Source organism: Eubalaena glacialis, chromosome 13, assembly GCF_028564815.1.
Source record: "Eubalaena glacialis isolate mEubGla1 chromosome 13, mEubGla1.1.hap2.+ XY, whole genome shotgun sequence".
Taxonomy (NCBI): domain Eukaryota; kingdom Metazoa; phylum Chordata; class Mammalia; order Artiodactyla; family Balaenidae; genus Eubalaena; species Eubalaena glacialis.
This window is the reverse complement of record NC_083728.1, coordinates 31,217,625-31,239,597: the sequence shown is the minus strand read 5'-3', so window position 1 is coordinate 31,239,597 and position 21,973 is coordinate 31,217,625. Positions and strand designations below refer to the sequence as shown.

General features: G+C 38.5%; 1 protein-coding gene across 1 annotated transcript in view; it reads right to left on the bottom strand.

Moving 5' to 3' along the window:
• Window positions 1–21,973, bottom strand: part of ATRN (attractin) — a 159,026-nt gene that overhangs the window by 106,696 nt on the left and 30,357 nt on the right. The window contains exons 2-5 of the mRNA XM_061209629.1: window positions 12,015–12,098; window positions 8,978–9,091; window positions 2,737–2,865; window positions 821–1,026 (exon numbers count right to left, since the gene is read on the bottom strand). Of these exons, the coding sequence (XP_061065612.1) occupies window positions 821–1,026; window positions 2,737–2,865; window positions 8,978–9,091; window positions 12,015–12,098 (533 nt within the window). The remainder of the gene's footprint in view (window positions 1–820; window positions 1,027–2,736; window positions 2,866–8,977; window positions 9,092–12,014; window positions 12,099–21,973) is intronic.

Below are 21,973 nucleotides of genomic sequence, written 5' to 3'. Positions count from 1 at the left end.
TCAACTAGACAAAGTCCACACACAGCAAGGAAGACCCAACGCAGCCAAAAATAAATAAATTAAAAAAAAAAACAAAAAAAACTTTAGAGTTAAAATGTAAAGACTAGTCCTGGGAGTATTAAAAACTATCCGTTTCCTGCAAAATCAAGAAACTCCTTTTTTGAGAGGTTTGGCTTCTGCTCCAACATTTGCAAAGTGGTAGGTAGTCAAATACTTCAATTATTTAACTGTTCAATGTCAGCCAAACCGAACAAACTAAAGTATCTAAACAAGCACATTTCTGGAAATTCAAGATAAATGTGTTCCGAGAAAGGGGTAAACGTATTAAAAAAAACCCAAAAAACTAAATCAGTAACAGCTGTTATCACCCACCCCTTGAAGAATTTGCTAAAGGCTTCTTTAATAATCTGTATCTGCAGATAATTCCAATAACTGACTGCTTTAGGATTCTACTGTATAATCAACCCCAATTTTCTCTGAATTTATTGAAAGTTTCTGTGGAGAGACCATTATTGTCAGCTCTTGTTCCACCTCCCAACTTGGTTCTCTATGTCTTATGGCTGAGACCAAGTTCTCTAAATTCATGAATGAACTGCAAAGAATGTTAAACTGCTCCACATCTCTAGAGACCACAACCATATATCTATGAAATTCAAAGATTTGTAAGAAGCTGAATAAAGAGATATGAAAACTTAAACTCTTCCTGATATTTGATTAACATAGATGGTACAGATATTAGGAATAAAGTCAATCTACAACTTATTTAACTAGAAACATTCTGTAAATTGAAAGAAAAAAAAAAAAAGAAAGAAGATCCTACCCTGCCACTCTGAGAAGCAGGAGCATCCTCTGACATCACTTGAATTGCAGATGCCTCGATGAGGAAAACCACAGTTATTTACACAGTGAGGGATGTCACATGCTTCACCTTTCCAGTTTTCAGAACATTCACATTGAACAGTGTTGCTGCTATTACTGATCTTACATTCTCCTCGGTCTGAGCAATTATTCGGACACATGTCAAAACTATAAAAATAGTGGGGGAAAATTAAATCAACACAAAGCAACACTTTGATTAACTTAGCAGAACTTCCTCCTAAACAAGGCTTAAGAAATCTCACTGTCTAGCCAGTTCATTCACAAGCATAATTGCAGTACTTACCATTTAGCCTAAATGGGGTCACTCAACACTGCAGAACTAGGGCAAGTAATAAATCAAATTAAACCTGTTGGATTCTCATAAGGAGAGACAGTTAAAGAGATTACAAGAAGAGAAGAGATTCTTGCAAAATATCCAGGCTTAGCTCCTTAAGGACAGGATGACTATCCTAATTCTTGGTAGCCCACAAATGATGAGCATTATAAAATTGCCAAATGCATGCTAGCAAGTCTGGAGAAGAAAAGGATAAAACAAATTGCAAACAATACACTACCATCCTCATTCCTCTGGATAGTCTCTAAAAGTTTACAGAATTTGCTTAAGATTATTGCTCAGATTGGTGTGTATTAAATTCCTTAGCAAGTTTATCTACCCATCTCAGATGCAAGAAAAGGGAGGGATAGTTTAACTTAATACATGAGTTTAACCATAAAGTGTTGCATAGTAACGTGACAATGATATTGACAACACTTTGAAAAGACATAATTCTGATTTTAAAAAGGGGGGATAACAGGATTAGCAAGATACTGTAAGAGTGTAAAGAAAACTAAAAAGAAATTTTGTAGTAAAGCATGCCAGAAAATCAGGAATCAGTTACAAAACAAGCTAATTAACATTCATGCCTACACCCTAACGTCAGTTCACGATACATTTATAATAAAATTTTATAAGTATGTATATATAGTATTTTTATAATATGTGTTATAATATAATATAATAAATGCATATGCCTACTTTTCAAACCCAGGCTTGTGATGAGCTGCCCAGGCTGCTAAGTCACAAACCTTGGGTACCTGAAAAACTGAATCACCATACCAATCAAGATAAAGATGGCTTTAAATAGGGTTGAAAGACTACTGAGATCCTGAGAAAATGGGCAAGATAAAGAACCCAGTATAAAGGTTACACATGGGGGTTACCAGCTATACCAGGAGTTGTCAAACGTATTGTGTAAAAGGCCAGATAATATATATTTTAGGTTTTGTGGGCCACAGAAGTTCTTTATCACAGACCCCCCTGCTTATGGCATTTTATGAATTTAACTACTTCTGAAAATAAACATTTCTTAGGAAAAAAAGGAAAAGGCAGAAGTTAGCTTCTCTCCTACTGCAACAAATTCCAAAAGCTGCCCAGAGTCTGTCTGTCTACATTTCCTTTGTAACCTCAACTAAGCTGTCATCTATGGGCCAACTACTGAGTACATGAAAACTACTACTATTTGTTAAACTGTACTTAGCAAACTCCTTCAAAGTTTTTATCCATTGGCAGGAATGGATAATGCCCCTCTTTTCCAGGAGAAGCTCAACAGCAGCAAGACCTGGGTTGCAACTGTGGTCCCACTGCTTTGACAATTTACTTTACCTTTTCCTGCCACTTTCCTCATTTATAAAAGAAGTAGAAAAACAGTGCCTGTAACTGAGTTTTTAAAAGAACTTTAAATGAGAAAATTCATGCAAACTGCTTAGCATAATGCCTGGCACATTGTAAACCCTCAATATGTTAGTCATTATTATTGTTAAAACAAAGTATACAGTTTTCTGAAAAAAAATCATAAATATTAGACTTAAATATCTTACTTGTAAGTGATATTAAATCCAGTCAAATTATAAGCAGCATCACTAAAAAAATGCAGCAGGGCATAACCTGATGTGGCAACGACCTCTGGGACAGTCTCGTTGCCATCTCTCTCAGGAACAATGAGGCCGCTGAAATGAAAACGCATGTCTTATAAAGGGAAGCATAATCACAGACACATCACATGGTGACAGAACACAAATTCAACTGGATTTCACCCTTGTAATTTAAAAAGCCACTTCTAGGAAGAGGGCCAAATTCCTGTGATAAATGCACAGGAACAGATCTGAATCTTTTGCTAGGCTCTTCTCTATTCTAGGTTATATTTTAAATGAGATTTGAAACTGATGACCCTATTCTTTTTTTTTTAAGTAAAACATTTTATAATACTCCTTTGAAAAACTGAGTAAACCTCCACAATCACAGAAAGTAACAAACTTTATGAGTTGATGGATACCAAACATATACCATTGAAAGACATGAAAAGTAAAAATAGAAATAAAAGTTTGATATACAAACATCCATCATCCCAATACTATTAGCATTCTGATGTACTTTCTTTGTTTAATTGATACCATGTTACATATCATATTCTATTTTACAAGTAATATACCATAAGCATTTCTATGTCTCTAAGAGCTCCCTCAGAACTTTTAGAACCTTACTCAGAGCTCAGCCCATGACAGTATCTGTTGGGTATCTATAAAGAGAAAGAATTACCGAGTCAAAGGGTCTAAATGATGGCTTTAAGGCTCTTAATCCATATACCAATTTACTTTCCAGAAGACGGATGCTGACTTGAAATCCCACCGACAGAGAATGAAAGGGTCCATCCCACCTAACCCTGCCAACAAGGAGAATTACCAGTCCTACTTTAGTTTTGCTAATTTAATATGTGAAAGTGATTTTTTTAACCTGTGGTTTTGAGCTTCTCTTATACTCCTGAGGTTAATCATTTTTCCTATGTTTACTTGCATCTTTTGCTTTTCTTCATATGCTCCTATCTTTTGCCCAGTTATTGTTCAGTACCACCATCGTCTCATTCAGTTAAAGCCTAACTCCTTACCAGACGCTGTGCAATCTGTTCCACACACACAATCCCATCTGATGAACAAACATCTCATCTATTACAGATGGTCCCTGACTTACAATGGTTCGACTTACAATTTTTTGACTTACAGTTTTTTGACCTACAATTTTTCGACTTTACAATGGTGCAAAAGGGATATGCATTCAGTAGAAACTGTACTTAGAATTTTGAATTTTGACCTTTTCCCAGGCTAGTGATATGCTGTTAATACTCTCTCATGATGCTGGGCACCAGCACAAAGCTGTAGCTCCCAGTCAGCCACACGATCACAAGGGTAAGAAACCAATACATGTACAACCACTCTGTACCCAGACAACCATTTTATTTTTCACTTTCAGTACAGTATTCAAAATTACATGAGATATTCAACATTATAAAATAGGCTTTGTGTTAGATGACTTTGCCCAACTGTAGGCTAATGTAAGTGTTCTGAGCACATTTAAGGTGGGCTAGGCTAAGCTATGATGTTCGATAGGTGAGGTGTATTAAATGCATTTCAACTTACAATATTTTCAACATACAATGGGTTTATCAGGACATAACCCCATCATAAGCCAAGGAAGATCTGTACTCTCTTCCTTTCACTCGCTCAACCCGAGCCACACGGGCCTCTTTTCTTTCCTAAAGCACATACTTTTGGGCTGATGACTATCTCAAATGCTCATTCATTATGACCTAGCAATTCTATTTCTTAGTAGAAGAAACACTTGCTCACATACACAAATATATAAGAATCCTCCCCGCAGCACTATTCAGAATGAGAACAGGTTGAAAACCACCTAAATGGTCATCTGGGAGCTGGATGAATGAGTCATTACATACGTTAGGTCTGCAGGACTAACAAGGCGCTCATCAAGGCATTCTGATGAGTAGGAAAAAAAACAAGCTGCAAGACGATGGGCCTAGTATATGTATACATTTATGTGTATTTATACAAGTGCATATAAAAATGAGTGGAAGAGCATATAAGCAGGGTGTGAGGAGGAAGAAGGGATGGGATTTTCATTCAACAAGTTTTTAATATGCAGGCAGAACTCCAGGAACCCAAGGACGCTGAAGGTGCTCTAGGGGTTGCAAAACAGTGAAGCATTTTCTACTATGCATTCAACTAACAAATACTAAGTACTTACTACAAGTGAGGCACTGTTCTAGGTACCAGGAATACAACAGTGAAGACGTCTCTGCCCTTACTGGAGTTCATGTCAGAGAAAGAATAAGCCTAGATACGAACCCCCAACCCCTGGCCCACAGGTGTGTATATATAATGCCAGGTAGAGGTAAATACTATGAAGGGAAATAAAACAGAGTAAAAGAACAGAAAGTGCTACTTTAGAAAGGGCATTTAGGGAAGGACTCTTGGAAGAAATGACATTTGATCACAGACCTAAATGAAGGTTTCAACCATCATCATGCTTTCATCAGTTTTACATACCAGAATCCCCTAAAATGCTGAGGGGTAAGTACTTGCAAGAGCAGGGCCACCTAGAAACACGTATGTCAAAAGCAATCTTGCTGTAAGAAATACTGGCACAGGAAAGGACTGGGGGATTCAGTCACATGTAGGACACTCTTTGTTATCTTAGCATGAGCTTCAGGGTCAGAGATGTGAGCTCCGAGTCTTGTTCCACAAGCCTGTGCATGTCACTGACATCTCTGAGACTTAGCTTCCTCAAAAGCGCAATGAAAGAAATCCTATCTACCTCACAGCAATGTAATGAGAATCAAACTGTTAAAGCATGTGAAGGGCTGAAATAGCATCTCACACCAGTAGGTGTTCAATAAGAGATGGCTAATGATGTTTATTATTTATATGGTGGGGACATTTAAATGTATAGAACGAATGGCAGAATGGGTGGAGGGAGAAAGGATGGAGAGTCAGAAGGAGTGGGAGGGCCACCTGCACTAGATGACCACGTTGCTGGAGAAAGGGGATCAGCTTCCCTACTGTCAGAGAGACTTAGGCATTTGCTTCTTTTCACTTCAAAAACTTGTGACAGCTTCGGAATGTGCTTTTTCCCAGTGTGAAAATAAAACAACTGGTTTATGACAAAAATAAACTTTGTACAGAATGAATGAATATAAACCTCAACCCAGTGTGCAAGGCAATAGAAAGTGTGTGGGTGAGAAAGTGATGCTGCAGGCTTGCCGTTCAACTGTCACCCTGAGCTGCCTCCACCTCCCTGTCCCCTGCCCCTAGGCAGGTAAATAAATGCAGGCTCAGCTTAGGCTGCAGCCAGCTGTTCAACTTGAGAAAATCAAGAACTGCTTGCCCTGGGGTTCTTCATAATCTTATACTGTAAACACAGAGTACCATTGTTTAGAACCATTTCTGAAAATCGCTGAACTAAAGATATTGTCTTAATTCAACATAACTGTTCCAGACAGATATGGGCTCTCTGAACACACCTGGGGCACAGTCTGACTTTGCCAACTACACATGTAAGTTTACATAGTTGGCAAATCCTCAGTTTGACACACCTGTCTCCTTGCAAAACTATACACTCAAGGACAGGCAGATGTGGAAGGTAAGCCAGATTTTTAAAGTCAGGGTTAGGAGCCTGGGGATGGGTCCAGACAGCATGTATATTTCTGAGTGGTAAAGGAGGGTCCACAGCCACAAAAGAGGTGCCTGCCTTTGATTACCTGCCACAGACTGACCACGATTTCCATGGGGTGCTGGACAGGCTGACTCCCACTTTCACAAGACTTCCTCTAACAGCTCTGCATCACAGCCTAAACAACTGCCTCATCAGTATTTGACTTTCTTAAAAATAACAACAACAAAAACCTCTAAAAGGAATAAGAATTTCCTCAGAGAGGAAAACTATTCTCCCTGCTCTATCACCACTACCACCTCTGCATCTCCCTACCAACAGATCTGAGCAGAGCGAGCAGGTGCTCCACAAAGGTGCTGCACTTATGCATTTGTTGAAGTGAATGCACCACAAAGTCATAATGTTGTGCAGCTGGAAGAGACTTGCTCTAGTGGTTCTCAAATTTGTCCAGTAATGGAACTCTGTTTGTTAAACAAATTTTATTCAGAATTTCTGCATATAAAAGATAATGTGATCAACCAGTTCACAGTCAAATTAAACTTCATGGACTGCAATACACCCAGAGAAAACACAGTACAACACCTTCATTTTAGGCTTCAGAAGATGAGGACTAGAGTGCTTAAATGAACTATTCAGACTCATGCAGAGCCTTGGGCAGAACGCAGATTAAAAGTCCAAATCTTCTGAATCCTGTGTGGCTCTCTTTTTCTTTATTTGGCTGAACTATGTGCCGCCAGGCTCACTCCACTCTGGGCCCCCAGCACATCACCACTGGGTTGATTCCTCTATCCAAAGTCCTCCTGACCCAACAGCACTCCTCAGCTCCCCATCTTGTGACATTGCCTTATGACCTAAACAGTTATTTTCAAATTCTTCTGCACATCAGTGCTTCAGGGGTTCTGTGTTTCAGGTAAATTTCAATTATTAAACATACATTATCTCACTATGATTTTAGAAAATGCACACTCAATTATAAGTTAAATTTTAACACAATCAATGCATTAATTTATACATTTCAGTAAATAAACTTTTTTATAGAAGCTTAAAAATCCTCCTGTTGTCTGTACATATACTGTGGCTTCTCTCAAAAGTCACTGACTAAAACAGTTATACCCTTCTGCTTGTTTTGTGGTTGCTGTTGGTTCACATGTCTGCTCATTAAATACACAGTCCGGGTGAACTACAGAGTTATGCATACCCTCTTGGCAGATGTTCCCACAGGGCTATTGGCAAGCTGATTCAAAGTGCCTGGCACATAAAGAGGGGACTCCATGAGTTTTGATTAACAAATGCAGTTATCAAGTAAACCTCCAACAAGTACTATTATCATGGTAACATCATATTACAGATAGTTTTTGTGCTGTGTTAAAGTTTGGGGTGCCTCTTGCTATAAGACAAGGTGTATGAGTCAAATTCTGGCATAAAGATGTATATGCCCAACATGTAGCCAATGACATTTTGATGCTTAGCATGGCCTATCCACCCCGTTCTTTGGCCCTCTAAGTGAATCTCTGAAACCCAGAAAATGGCCTTGGTTCTCAGTTCAAAGACATGTTGCAGAGATTTCTAAGCCAAAGGGAGTGGAGAAATACAAGGGCACATTAGTCCCCTGATCTCAGCTGTCCTTTGCCTCCTCATGTTCTGTTCACTCTCTGTTATCTCCTCACCCACAAGAGACATCAACCAGCCCCATGTGAGGAATACAAAAAATATTCGTTAAACTGATTTCTTTTAAAGTCAGGGAAATCAAATATTTGAGGGAAAGAAATCCAGACAGTCAGCTGACAACTATGACTCTCTAAGGATATGCATTTTAGAAAAAATATATTTTAAAAATCCTCTATCAAGTAAAAGGAAGAAAAATAGAACAGTTTTGAATTTGCATGTGGTCAAAAATATAATAAACAACACAGCTACTTACTGTTAATAAAAAGTAAAATGTCAAAACAATTCAGAGCACCCCATGTATTTGGTGTTAAGCTGTTTAACAACAAACACAGAATATACTGTAGAAAAAAAATCACAACACGTAACTGGAATGTTGCTCATTCTCCACAGGTAACCACTGTTCGTTTTATGTATACTCTTCCAAAACGTTTCCCTCACCCATATTAAGGTATATACATAATTACACATCACACACACCCCCACACACACACACAGAGCTATATCTGAATTCAACAAATAACTCCTGAATGCCTATGCAATGAAGAACACAACAAGGATCAAGATGAACATGGTTCCTGATTTAATTTTTCACAGAAATATTATATTCGATATATTACTCACAAAACATTTTTAGATGTAAACTTCACCACCATCACAAGAAGTAGGTAAATTTGATACTACTATCACAATTTTATAGATCAGGAAACTAAAAAGAGAGGTCAAGTACTCTGCCCAAAAACTTACCCAGAAGCTACAGGAAACCAAGTTAGGACTAGCACAAAAGTGATAGGACTCCATAACTAGTACTCTTTGCATGAAGTAAATGTTTTAAGTGATAAAAATGGTGAATCCAGTAAGAATACAATCTAGGAGATACATGAATTCAGAAATCAAACAATGGTTAACCAGTATTTATATGACTGAGCTTACCTAAAGGCAGCAACTAGGGGTGCGTAAATTGAGTCCCCATCATAGACATATAAATGGTCCCAACTACACTCTGTAGCAAAATGATTGAAACGAAGTCTCATTATTCTATTTGGCCTGAAAAGAACAGAAAAAAGTAATTTATAATAATCATAATCACTATGAAACATTTGAGAAAAAATATAGATTTTTAAAGAATTTATATATAGAGAAGAAATTAATAGTATGTAATCAGTACTCCTTCACTTGTCAAAGATTTCCTTAGTACTTTCTATGTGCAAGAGACCACTAAATATGCAATGGTAAACAAAATAGACATGGTCTATGCATCTTTGGGCCTTATAGTCTATACAGTGGCCATTCTTTACCAATCCATTAGCCTTTCTTATTCAACTTAAGATTTCATATTACATCATTTTACAAACACTCCTGCCAATCCTCTAAACTCGCCTGCCCCTCTGCCTTTTCATGGAACTCCCTGGAAGAAGCCCTGGTCTAGAGAAAACCAGTTATCTGCTTTGACCTAGACTGCATCTAGAGAAAACTAAGCCATGCTGGAGAAAGTCACAACACTGGGTAGGCTGGTTCCAGTATTGGCGCTTCGATTCTGCCAGCAGTCCTACTACTAGTTCTCAATTTCTATTTCAGACCACCCAGTCCCATCTCCCTGCTTATGCTCAGCACTCAGACAAAAATTTCTCAAATTCCCACTTTCTAAAATAGATACATCTACCTACTTTTCCTTCCATCTCTCAAATATTTAACATCTCCCTCTCATCTGAAACTTCCAAGTCCACACTTAAATCTCTTTAAGTATCACATATTTTACAAAAAACAACAAAACACAAAAAACTTTAAATCCCAACTCTCCTTCCAGCTACTATCAGACCTATCCCTTTCTCCTCTGCAACTCCACAGAAGACTTTGGTTTTCTCCATTTCCTCACATCCCACTCACCTTTTCACTCTCCAACCTGGCTTTAGCCCACAGACTCTACTCCAAAAGTTCTTGGTAATATCAACACCATCTATATCCTGGTGATTCCTAACTATATGTCTCCAGCCTGAACCTTTCATCTACCCCATACTTCTTGTCTAACTAAAATCTCTAACCAAACAATTAAATAAATACATAAACAAGTTAACTCACATGGTGATGAATACTGGGAAGAAATTAAAGGAATGTGATGTAGTAGTACAACAGATGGTGGGGAGATACCCCAGAAAGTTTTGGAAAATATTAGAATGGTGAGAGATAAGCCATGTCAAAAGCCTGGGGGGACAATGTTTCAGGCAGAGAGAATAACAGTCTTAAAGTCTTAGACTTTAGAAGTTGATGTGTCCAAGCAACATGAAGAAAATCAGCATGTCTGAAACATAGCAAACAGAAGGAATAAGATAAGAAGTGAGTGAGAGGTGGGCAAGGGGCAAAGGTAAAAACTGGAGGTCAATTTCAAGGCTATTACAGTGGCCCAGGAAAGAGAGGATGGTTGGTGGTTCTTAAAATAACTGTAGAGTTGAAGATGAAGAGGATTGGGGAGATATTCTAGAGGGGAAAACTGATAGAACTTACTGACAGGCTGAACATGTGGATAAGGAAACGGAGGATTTGAAGTTTTTTGCTTAGTTTTATGCTTAGGCTGAGGTGGAGCAACCACTGACAGCACATTCAGAGCAACAGTGGAGAAGGATATCAGATGGGAGTGAACTGGTAGAAAGGGCAAGAGCAGACAGCTCCTTAAAGCAGCAGTTCTCAGAGTATGGTCCACACAATGCCAGGGTCCCTGAGGCCCTTTTAGGAGGTCCGAGAGGTAAAAACTATGGTTATTTAGACTTGGATATCTGGTAGATATTTTCTTGAAAATGAACAAAGCAAGCCTGCATTTGTTACCAAAGAAAATATAAGCTTTCAAGCAATAATGAGTTTTGGAAAATTTGTACCTACCACCCAGATACAACTTCCCAATACTTAAAATTTTCTGATGAGATTGATGGTGATTTTTAACTAAGGTGATGTTTTAAATTTCATATAATGAAATATATCGACACCTGGAAGACCTGCATAATTCAGTGAACCAATATTTTCCAAATGTTACAAAATCATGCATGGGTTAAAGATCTATTTAAAGTACAAGAAAACCAATTAAAAAAATTTTTTTTATTTTTGGCCATGCCACGCAGCATGTGGGATCTTAGTTCCCTGACCAGGGATCGAACCCATGCTCCCTGCAGTGGAAGCGTGGAGTCTTAACCACTGGACCGCCAGGGAAGTCCCATAGAAAACCAGTCTTAACTTAACAAGTTCTAAAAGTTCATTAGGATCATTTCAGATTCCACACTGCAATTTAGTTTTAAGAAATTACCATTTGTCCAGTTTTGGTCCAGTCTTCTAAGACTGTCCACAATTATTTTAAAGGGTTATTAATGGTTGCAATGCGAGTGAATGCATGTGACACTTTCTGCAAGAAGCTTTTAAGAAGCAGGTCTGCTTTCTCCGTACTTCCTCCTTCCCCTCCTGCTGGCTGCAGTTAGCCAACAGTGAAGCTAATGAATGAATGGCAGAGCCTGGGTCCTACTACCAATGGGAAGAAAGCTGCCTGCTGACCAGGAACACCTGCCTTGGAACTGTTATGTGAGGAAGAAATAAACTTCCATATGTTAAATCACTAAAAATAATAAATAAATAAATAGGCCTATTAAAATCTCTTCCCTTCCCTACTACATATTCAAGTGAAGTCTAATTTTCTTCATATACCTCAACCATAATAAAATATTGTAACAGTTTTTTAACTATTACAACTGAAAATATACAAATTTCTGGTGTGTATAATTCATTTGCAAATCAACACAGAAGTCTTTTTCAATTAACATTGAAGATTAAGAAAAATAAGAAAATCAAATTCACTTGTCAAAGTAAAGGTTACCAAATAAAAAATATTTTAAGTTGCCACAGATTGTTAATTTTACATGTTGGAAAAGTAATCTCACAATGAGCTCTATCCTGAAAAAAAAAAAAAATTAAATTAGCCATTACTACTTACTGTCCTTCAATGAGCCATGTGCACTTTGTTTTGTATTTATAATTTCCAGGTCCATCTGTTATAAACCCAGAAGATCCAGTTAGTCTGTAATTCAAAAAATAAAAAAATTTAAATCCATCAAAATTTCATATATTAATAATATCTTTCTTAATTCTCAATACAATCCAAGTGGGTACACTGATGCATACTATGACCAGAAGAAAAAGACTGGATAGTTATACGCAGGTTACACAAATCTGGATGAAACAAATTCATGCCATATACTTAAGAAAAGGGGATACAAATATATTAAAACCAACAGGAATGAACAAAAACATACATCTTTCTAGCTGAGATGGGAAAATCACACTTTGTTTCCATAAAAATGGCCACAAGAAGTTACTTATAAATACCAGTTGGTTTTTAAAAAATAAGGCCACACAGTTACCATTACAAGTAAAATGTGTAAATGCAATAAATAATGCTGTGGCCAGCATAACTATGATGCGCAAGCACATCAATCCACAACACACAACAGACCCACCACAGCCATTTAGTTGCTTCTTCTGAAGTGGCAATCTACCACACTCTGCGAGCAGTGCACATCAGCACCTGACTTCCCACACACATGCCAAGCTTGAAGTTTATCAATATTTTTAGGTCTTGCCAATATGACAGGCACATCTTAGTATCTCATTAATGTTTTTACCAGTACTAACCCTAATGTATGAAGATTCTCATGTGTTTTGGTCATTTGCATTTTCTCCTTTGCAAATTAAGACTCAATATTCTTTACCCACTTTGCTACCAAGTTATCTTTTTCAAAATAATGTTTAAGACCTCTATTTATATTAAGAAGCTCCCATTTGTATGGTAAATGTACTATAAACATATTTTCTCAGTTTATGTCTAGTATATATTGTAGAAATATATACTATAAATGTAGAAATTTTTAATATTTAAGGATGCTATTTCTTTCCTCTTTGCTGTTTCCAGATCACTTTTCCTCCCTCTTCCATCAACAATGTCAGCCTGTCTGAAACAAATGCTCTCTTCTGGATCTGCCTCCCTTACTTTCTGAGTTATCTACTGACATCCCAATTACTCCTCTCCTCCCACTCAAGATATCAACATCTAGCTCATTGCCTTCCATTCAGCCACATCCAAGATGTTCCATCCAAAGCCCAGCCTCTCCATTTCTTAACTTCACCATTAACAATTTTTTCCTCTACCCCACTTTAGTTACCCACTCTTTTCAGCCCTGCTGTTAGGAGTGAAAGCTCTACCATAAAATCTCCATTTAAAGCGACCTACACTCTGACCACCATCTCTGCTCTCTCTAGTTCATTTAGCCTAGTTCCCCCTCTCCAATGAATCTTCAGCCCCGACCTCCAATCCACACAACTATCACTTCTTTATGTTCATCACTCACACGTTTCACTTTCTCACTTACCTAGGTATGATTCCAGGGTCCATCACAATTATCATCCCCTGCAAATCTCTCGACTTCTTTGCATTCTCTCTCTCTCTGCTGTACTTGCCTGATATAAATGTCTCTGTGTCTTACTCCCCAACATCCATTCCATTCCCAAAATATTAGTCTAAGCCAATCATGGTTTCCTGTGCCCCTTGCCAATTAGAAATGTGTATTAGTTAAGATTAAGTTCTAATGCAACTGACAAAAAAACCTAAATAGTAATGGCTTTAACCAAGATATAAAGCCCAAACATAAGCAACCTGGAGCACATAACGCATTTCTATGATCATCAGGGACCTAATTAATGTTCTGCTATCTTGTTGCTCTGTCATCCTCAACATGTGCTTCCACCTCATAATCCAAGATGGCTGCACAAACTCCAGTTATTACTTCCATATTCTACACAGCAGGAAGGAGTTGAAAGAAAACAAGGTACATACCCCTGCCCTCTAAGTCAAACTTGACAATTCAACTTACCCCCTAGCCAAAAATTAGACATACCTAAATGTACAGGGAGGCTGAGAAATACAGCCATTATCCCAGATGACCATATACTCAGTGAAAAATCAGGACTCTTTACTAGAGAAGAGAAGAAAAACTACTACTTCTGCCACAGCATGTAATCTAATCTTAGATGTGAGGGTAAGTCTGATGGAGGGTTTCTAGGAAATATTTCCTCATTCCTAGCTACGACACCTAGATCTCCTCTTCAAGAAAAGGCTTGTTGCCAGCTGCAGAAATGAGTGTGGTCAACAGACAGCATCCAGCTGTCAGTTCCATTGGAGCTGCCTTGTCACAGGTCATGTCCTTCCCAGCACAGCCCACACAGAGTGGGTATAATGGCTGGGCATTTTTCAGTCTAACATGGGACAACTCTGGCAGGCAATCCTTACTCCAGAACTCTCCTTTGTCAAGCCTGCATTGAAGCTCAACTTCTTCCTTTGCCCAGTTCTGCTTCCTGCCCCTTCCTCTCACAGATGTTATAACTAACTTGTACCCCAAACTCCATCTCAGAAAATGCTTCCAAGAAACCCAGCCTATGACAGACAGACATCCAAACAGACGATCCTTCTTTCTCTGGACTTTGCTATGTTTGGATTTTACTTCAAACATCACGCTATGAGCCTAAACACAAAACCAACACCAAGGATGACAAATCAAAGGAGTGCAAAGGTCCCTGAAGAGCCACACCAAACAACCACAGAGACCACCCCAGGTTTACAGGTAAATAAATTTCCCAGTAGTTCAAACAGTTTTGTGGCTTTCTACTATGCTTCTTTTGTTTCTAAGAGTTTTTACAGACTTCACATGGACATGTTCAGGTATTTGCAAATCTGCATCCCTTTTGGAGAAAATATAGGTCATTTTTATTTTGAATATTTACTTCATATCTTTAAACATACACATTTACATAATTTTACAGATAATGAATAGATATCATCAGACAGGCTTTTTTGGGTCAACCAAAGGACAATTCTCCCTTTTTCACTGATCTCCCCAAGCACTCCACCCCTTCTCCCAAGATAAACATTTAACAGAATTTCCATCCTGTTCCACTGATCTATATTTCTGTTTTTGTGCCAATACCATACTGTTTTTTTTTAATGGTAACTTTTTTATATACATATATATTTTTTAGTTTACTTATTATTTATTTTTGGCTGCATTGGGTCTTTGTTGCTGTGTGCAGGCTTCTCATTGAGGTGGCTTCTCCTGCTGTGGAGACGGGTTCCAGGCACACAGGCTTCAATAGTTGTGGCACACGGGCTCAGCAGTTGTGGTTCACGGGCTCTAGAGCACAGGATCACTAGTTGTGGCGCACGGGCCCAGTTGCTCTGCAGCATGTGGGATCCTCCCGGACGAGGGCTCAAACCCGTGTCCCCTGCATTGGCAGGCTGATTCTTAACCACTGTGGTACCAGGGAACTCCCCATACCGTTTTGATTACTGTAGCTTTGTCGCATAGTCAGAAGTCATGGAGCTTGATTCCTCCATCTCCATCTTTCTTTCTCAAGATTGCTTTGGCTATTTGGGGTCTTTTGTGTCTCCATACAAATTTTAAGATTTTTTGTTCTACTTGTGAAAAATGTCATTGGTAATTTGATAGGGATTGCATTGAATCTGTAGATCGCCTTGGGTAGTATAGTCATTTTGACAATACCGATTTTCCCAATCCAAGAACATGGTATATCTTTCTGTCTGTTTGTGTCATCTTTGATTTCTTTCTTCACTGTCTTATAGTTTTTGGAGTACAGGTCTTTTGCCTCCTTAGATAGGTTTATTCCTAGGTATTTTATACTTTTTGATGCAATGGTAAATAGGATTGTTTCTTTAATTTCTCTTTCTGGTCTTTCCTTGTTAGTGTATAGAAATGCAAGAGATTTTTGTGTATTAATTTTGCATCCTGCAACTTTACCAAATTCATTGATGAACTCTAGTAGTTTTCTGGTAGCATCTTTAGGATTTTCTACGTATAGTATCATATCATCTGCAAACAGTGAGTTTTATTTCTTCTTTTCCAATTTGGATTCCCTTTCTTTTTCTTCTGATCACCGTGGCTAGGACTTCCAAAACTATGTTGAATAAAAGTGGCAAGGGTGGACATCTTTGTCTTGTTCCTGATCTTAGAGGAAATGCTTTCACCTTTTCACCACTGAGTATGATGTTAGCTGTAGGTTTGTCATATATGGCCTTTATTATGTTGAGATATGTTTCCTCTATTACAACTTTCTGCAGAGTTTTTATCATAAATGGGTGTTGAATTTTGTCCAAACCTTTTTCTGCATCTACTGAGATGATCATATGGTTTTTATTCTTCAATTTGTTGATGTAATGTATCACACTGACTGATTTGCGGATATTGAAAAATCCTTGCATCCCTGGGCTAAATTCCACTTGATCATGGTGTATGATCATCTGAATGTACTGTTGGATTTGGTTTGCTTGTATTCTGTTGAGGATTTTTGCGTCTATGTTCAGCAGTGATATTGGCCTGTAATTTTTTGTGTGGTATCTTTGTCTGGTTTTGGTATCAGGGTGATGGTGGTCTCATAGAAAGAATTTGGGAGTGTTCCTTCCTCTGTGATCTTTGGCAATAGTCTCAGAAGGATAGGTGTTAACTCTTCTCTAAATGTTTGATAGAATTTGCCTGTGAAGCCATCTGGTCATGGACTTTTGTTTGTTGGAAGTTTTGTTTGCTGGAAGTTTTTAAATCACAGTTTCAATTTCAGTACTTGTGATTGGTCTATTCATGTTTTCTATTTCTTCCATGTTCAGTCTTGGAAGATTATACCTTTCTAAGAATTTGTCCATTTCTAGGTTGTCCATTTTATTGGTTGCTTATGATCCTTTGTATTTCTGTGGTGTCATTTGTATTTGAGCCCTCTCCCTCTTTTTCTTGATGAGTCTGGCTAAAGGTTTATCAATTTTGTTTACCTTTTCAAAGAACCAACTTTTAGTTTCATTGATCTTTTCTATTGCTTTCTTCATCTCTATTTCATTTATTTCTGCTCTGATCTTTATGATTTCTTTCCTTCTACTAACTTTGGGTTTTGTTTGTTCTTCTTTCTCTATTTGCTTTAGGTATAAGGTTAGATTGTTTATTTAAGATTTTTCTTGTTTCCTGAAGTAAGACTGTATTGCTATAAACTTGCCTCTTAGAACTGCTTTTGCTGCATCCCATAGGTTTTGGATCGTCCTGCTTTCATTTTCATTTGTCCCTAGGTATTTTTTGATTTACTCTGATTTCCTCAGTGATACATTGGTTTTTTAGTAACACTCTTTAGCCTCCACGTGTTTGTGTTTTTTCGGTTTTTTTCTTATGGTTGATTTCCACTCTCATAGTGTGTGGTCAGAAAAGATGTTTACTATGATTTCAATTTTCTTAAATTTACCAAGGTTCACTTTGTGGCCCAGCATGTGATCAATCCAGGCGAATGTTCCACGTGCACTTGAGAAGAATGTGTATTCTGCTGCTTTTGGATGGAATGCTCTATAAATATCAATTTAGTCCATCTGGTCTAATGTGTCATTTAAGGCCTGTGTTTCATTACTGATTTCCTGTCTGGATGATCTGTCCACTGATGAAACTGGGGTGTTAAAGTCCCCCACTATTATTGTATTACTGTCAATTTCTCTTTTGTGGATGTTAGTATTTGCCTTATATATTGAGGTGCTCTTATATTGGATGCATATATATTTACAATTGTTATATCTTCTCCTTGGATCATTATATAGTGTCCTTTGCCTCTTGTAACATTCTTTATTTTAAAGTCTTTTTTGTCTGAAATGAGTATTGCTACTCCAACTTTCGTTTCTGTTTGTGTGTAACACATTTTCCATCCCCTCACTTTAAGTCCATAGGTCTGAAATGGGTCTCTTGTAGACAGTAAAAGGGTCTTGTTTTTGTATCCATTCATCCAGTCTATGTCTTTTGGATGGAGCATTTAATCCGTTTACATTTAAGGTTATTATCAATATGTATGTTCTTACTGCCATTTTGTTGTTTTCGGTTTGCTTTTGTAGGTCTTTTTTCTTCCCTTCCTCTCTTGTTCTCTTTGATTTGATGACTAACTTCAGTGTTGTGTTTAGATTCCTTTTTCTTTTTTGTGTGTGTATCTATTGTAGATTTTTGGTTTGTGGTTACCATGAGGTTTTGATATAGCAGTCTATATATAAATGAGATGTTTTAAGTTGCTAGTCTTTTAATTTCAAATGCATTTCCAGTATCCTGCATTTGTTCTCTCCTCTTCTCACAACTGCTGATTTTGATATATTTGTGTGCAGATGATTTCTTATCTTTATATATGTTTGCCTTTACCAGTAGGCTTTTCCATTTGTAATTTTCTTGTTTCTAGTTGTGGCCTATTCTTTTCCGCCTAGAGAAGTTCCTTTAGCATTTGTTGCAAAGCTGTTGTGGTGGTGCTGAATTCTCTTACCTTTTGGTTGTCTGTATGACAGCCTTGCTGGGTAGAGTATTCTTGGTTGTAGGTTCTTCCCTTTCATCACTTTAAATATATCGTGCCACTCCCTTCTGGCCTGCAGAGTTTCTGCTGAGAAATCAGCTGATGACCTTATGGGAATTCCCTCGTACATTATTTGTTGCTTTCCCCTTGTTGCTTTTAATATTTTTTGTCTTTAATTCTTGTCAATTTGATTACTATGTGTCTCAGTGTGTTCCTCCTTGGGTTTATCCTGCCTGAGACACTATGTGCTTCCTGAACTTGGGTGACTATTTCCTTTCCCATGTTAGGGACGTTTTCAACTATTATCTCTTCAAATATTTTCTCAGGTCCTTTCTCTCTCTCTCTTCTCTTTCTGGGACCCCTATAATGAGAATGTTGGTCTGTTTAATGTCGTCCCAGAGGTCTCTTAGACTGTCCTCATTTCTTTTCATTCTTTTTTCTTTATTCTGTTCCATGGCAGTGATTTCCACCATTCTGTCTTCCAGCTCACTTATCCATTCTTTGGCCTCAGTTATTCTGCTATTGATTCCATCAAGTGTATTTTTCATTTCAGTTATTGTATTGTTCATCTGTTCGTATGTGTAGTTCTTCTAGGTTTTTGTTAAACATTTCTTGTATCTTCTCCATCTATGTCTCCATTTTTTTCCCCACGGCCTTGGATCATCTTTACTATCATTACTCCGAATTCTTTTACAGGTAGATTGCCTACCTCTGCTTCACTTAGTTGTTTTTCTGGCCTTTCCTCTTGTTCCGTCACCTGGGATATACTCCTCTGCTGTCTCGTTTTGTGTAACTTTCTGTGATTGTGATTTCCATTCTGTAGACGGCAGAGTTGTAGTTCTTCTTGCTTCTGCTGTCTCCCCTGTGGTGGATGACGCTAAGAGGCTTGTGCAGGTTTCTTGGTGGGAGGGACTGGTACCTGCCCAATGGGTCTTGGGAGCTGGGTCTTGTCCCTCCAGTGGGCAAGGCTATGTCAGGGGGTGTGTTTATTGGGCAGCTGTTTATTCAGGAAGACTTTAAGCAACCTGTCTGCTGATGGGTGGGGCTGTGTTCCCACCTGTTGGTTGTTTGGCCTGAGGCATCCCAGTACTGGAGGCTACAGGCTATTGGGTGGGGCCAGGTCTTGGTGAGAAAATCGAAGTCTCCAAGAGGGCTCACGCCACTGAGTCCTAACCAGAGCTGCTGCTGCCAATGTTCTTGTCCTCTCAGCGAGTCACAGCTGCCCCCCGCCGCCTCTGCAGGAATCCCTCCAATACTGTCAGGTAAGTCTGGCCCAGTCTCTCATGAGGTCACTGCTTTTTTCCCTGGGTCCTGGTGTGCACCAGACCCTCTGTACGCCCTCCAAGTGTGGAGCTTCAGTTTCCCCCACTTCTGTGGAATTCCTGTGATCAAACCCCGCTGGCCTTCAAAGCTAGATTCTCTGGGGGCTCCTCCTCCCGTTGCCAGGCTGCCAGGCTGGGGAGCCTGATGTGGGGCTCGGAACTTTCACCCCTGTGGTATAATTATTTTTATAATTATTTTCCAGTTTGTGGGTTGCCCACCTGGCATGTATGGGATTTGATTTTATCGTGATTGCATCCCTCCTACCATCTCGTTCTGGCTTCTTCTTTGTCTTTGGATAGGGTATCTTTTTTGATAGACTCCAGAATTTTTTTGTCGGTGGTTGTTCAGCAGTAAGCCGTGATTTTGGTTTTTCCATGAGAAGGGGGGAGGTCATGTCCTTCTACTCCGCCATAGGTCCTGGAAAGCACATGGCACACCTGGGGGCCACAGTGAGGTCAAGGGTAGAGAGCAAAAGTTTGTTTCTTCTAAACAGGACGTGGTTAGGTTTGTTTCTCAACCTAATCTGACAGTTTTACTGACACAGTATAATCTATTCACATTTAGTATAATGACTGCTATACTGATTTGACTCCTTCCAACCAAATTTTTAAATCAACCTTAATGAGGAGTAATTTATATATAATAAAATGCAGTCATCATAAATGTACAACTTGGTAAGTTTTGACAAATTTATACACATATAAAACCCCAAAACAAGATATAAAACAGTTCTGTCACCCCCCAAAGTTCCCTCAGACCTGTTTGCAGGTAATCCTTCTCAATGCTGATCTTGTTTCTATCATTGCAGACCTGATTTATGGAACCTGATTTTATAGAACCTGATTTAATGGAATCATGCAGAGACACTTTTGTGCCTTGCTTCTTTTGATCAGCATGTTTCTGAGTATAGTGTGTATCAATAGTTTGTTCCTTCCTATTGCTGTGTAGTATTCTACTGTATGAATATACCACAACATGTCTATCCATTTTCCTGTTGACAGACACTTGGATTATGTAGTTATAGACGCTTATGAACAAAGCTGCTAAGAACACTTGTGCACAAGCCTTTGTGTGGACATTTCTCTTGGATAAAAACATAAAAAAGGAATCATTGGATCAAAGTATAGACATACACGTAAATTTAAAGAAACTGCCAAATTGTTTCCTAAGTGGTTATACCATCTTACACTTCCATCATCTAGGTATAAATCTTCTCTGCCCTCAGGTCTCCCAGTATTCCCACAGCCTCAGCAATATACCCCTTCAGCAATATATTGGACTGTGGAAGTCAGGAAGACCTACTGCACTCCATGGATGCAGCATCTTGCTTTCCAAATCTGCAGCTTTGTGGTCCTTGCACCTTGCTATACTGGCCCAGCTACACTGCTCTCTGTGTCTAGAAGAATCACAACAGAATGTGGATGTTATAGTTTCCTATAGGTCCCCAAGCAAGCTGGCTCAAGAGAAGCAGGGAGCTTGCAGTTAGAAGAGCCAAGGAAGCAAGCCTCATTCAGGCTGCCATGTCCTTTCTCCCTATTGTCAAATGCCATCTGAGTCTGGGTTTTCTTGTTGCTTCTAACTAAAAGCATCCCAACTACTTATTTCACCAACTCCAAGATGAACATGTTTTTCTTAACAGCTCAGAAATCAGGATGCATTGTAAAACCAATGGCAGGTCATAGTTTAAATGTTTTTTCTTTCTTAGAAGTACATAAGAGTGCATTTTACACTCAATGGTATCTTAATAAACTGCAGTTATAAATATGGCAAACCCTAAACCTGACTGAATCCAACTCTCTGCTTACTCTGTATATGAAACCAAGCAGCTAAATAAGGCTAGTCACACAACACTGTGCTGACTGGTCTCACTTCACATTTATAAACACATATCTCAAGTAGGTTCCCAGCACTGTGGGACAATCAATCCTTTCATTTCCCTGGCCAGTTCTCTGTTATACCTTATTATCTTTCACCTTTCCAAACCCTCTTCCCTCTCTTCAATTTTAGCTGATGATCAATTGATTACTTCACTTGTTTCACATCTATTTACCACCAGTGGAATGTAAATTTCATGACAGCAAGGACTTTTGTCTGTTTTGTTCATTATTTCTAGTGCCTAGAAGTGTGTCTGGCATCCTAATGACACAAAGTGAATAGCTGTGGAAAGAAGAAATAAATCAGGAGAGACCTATATTTTCTTACCATTACTAAATGCAG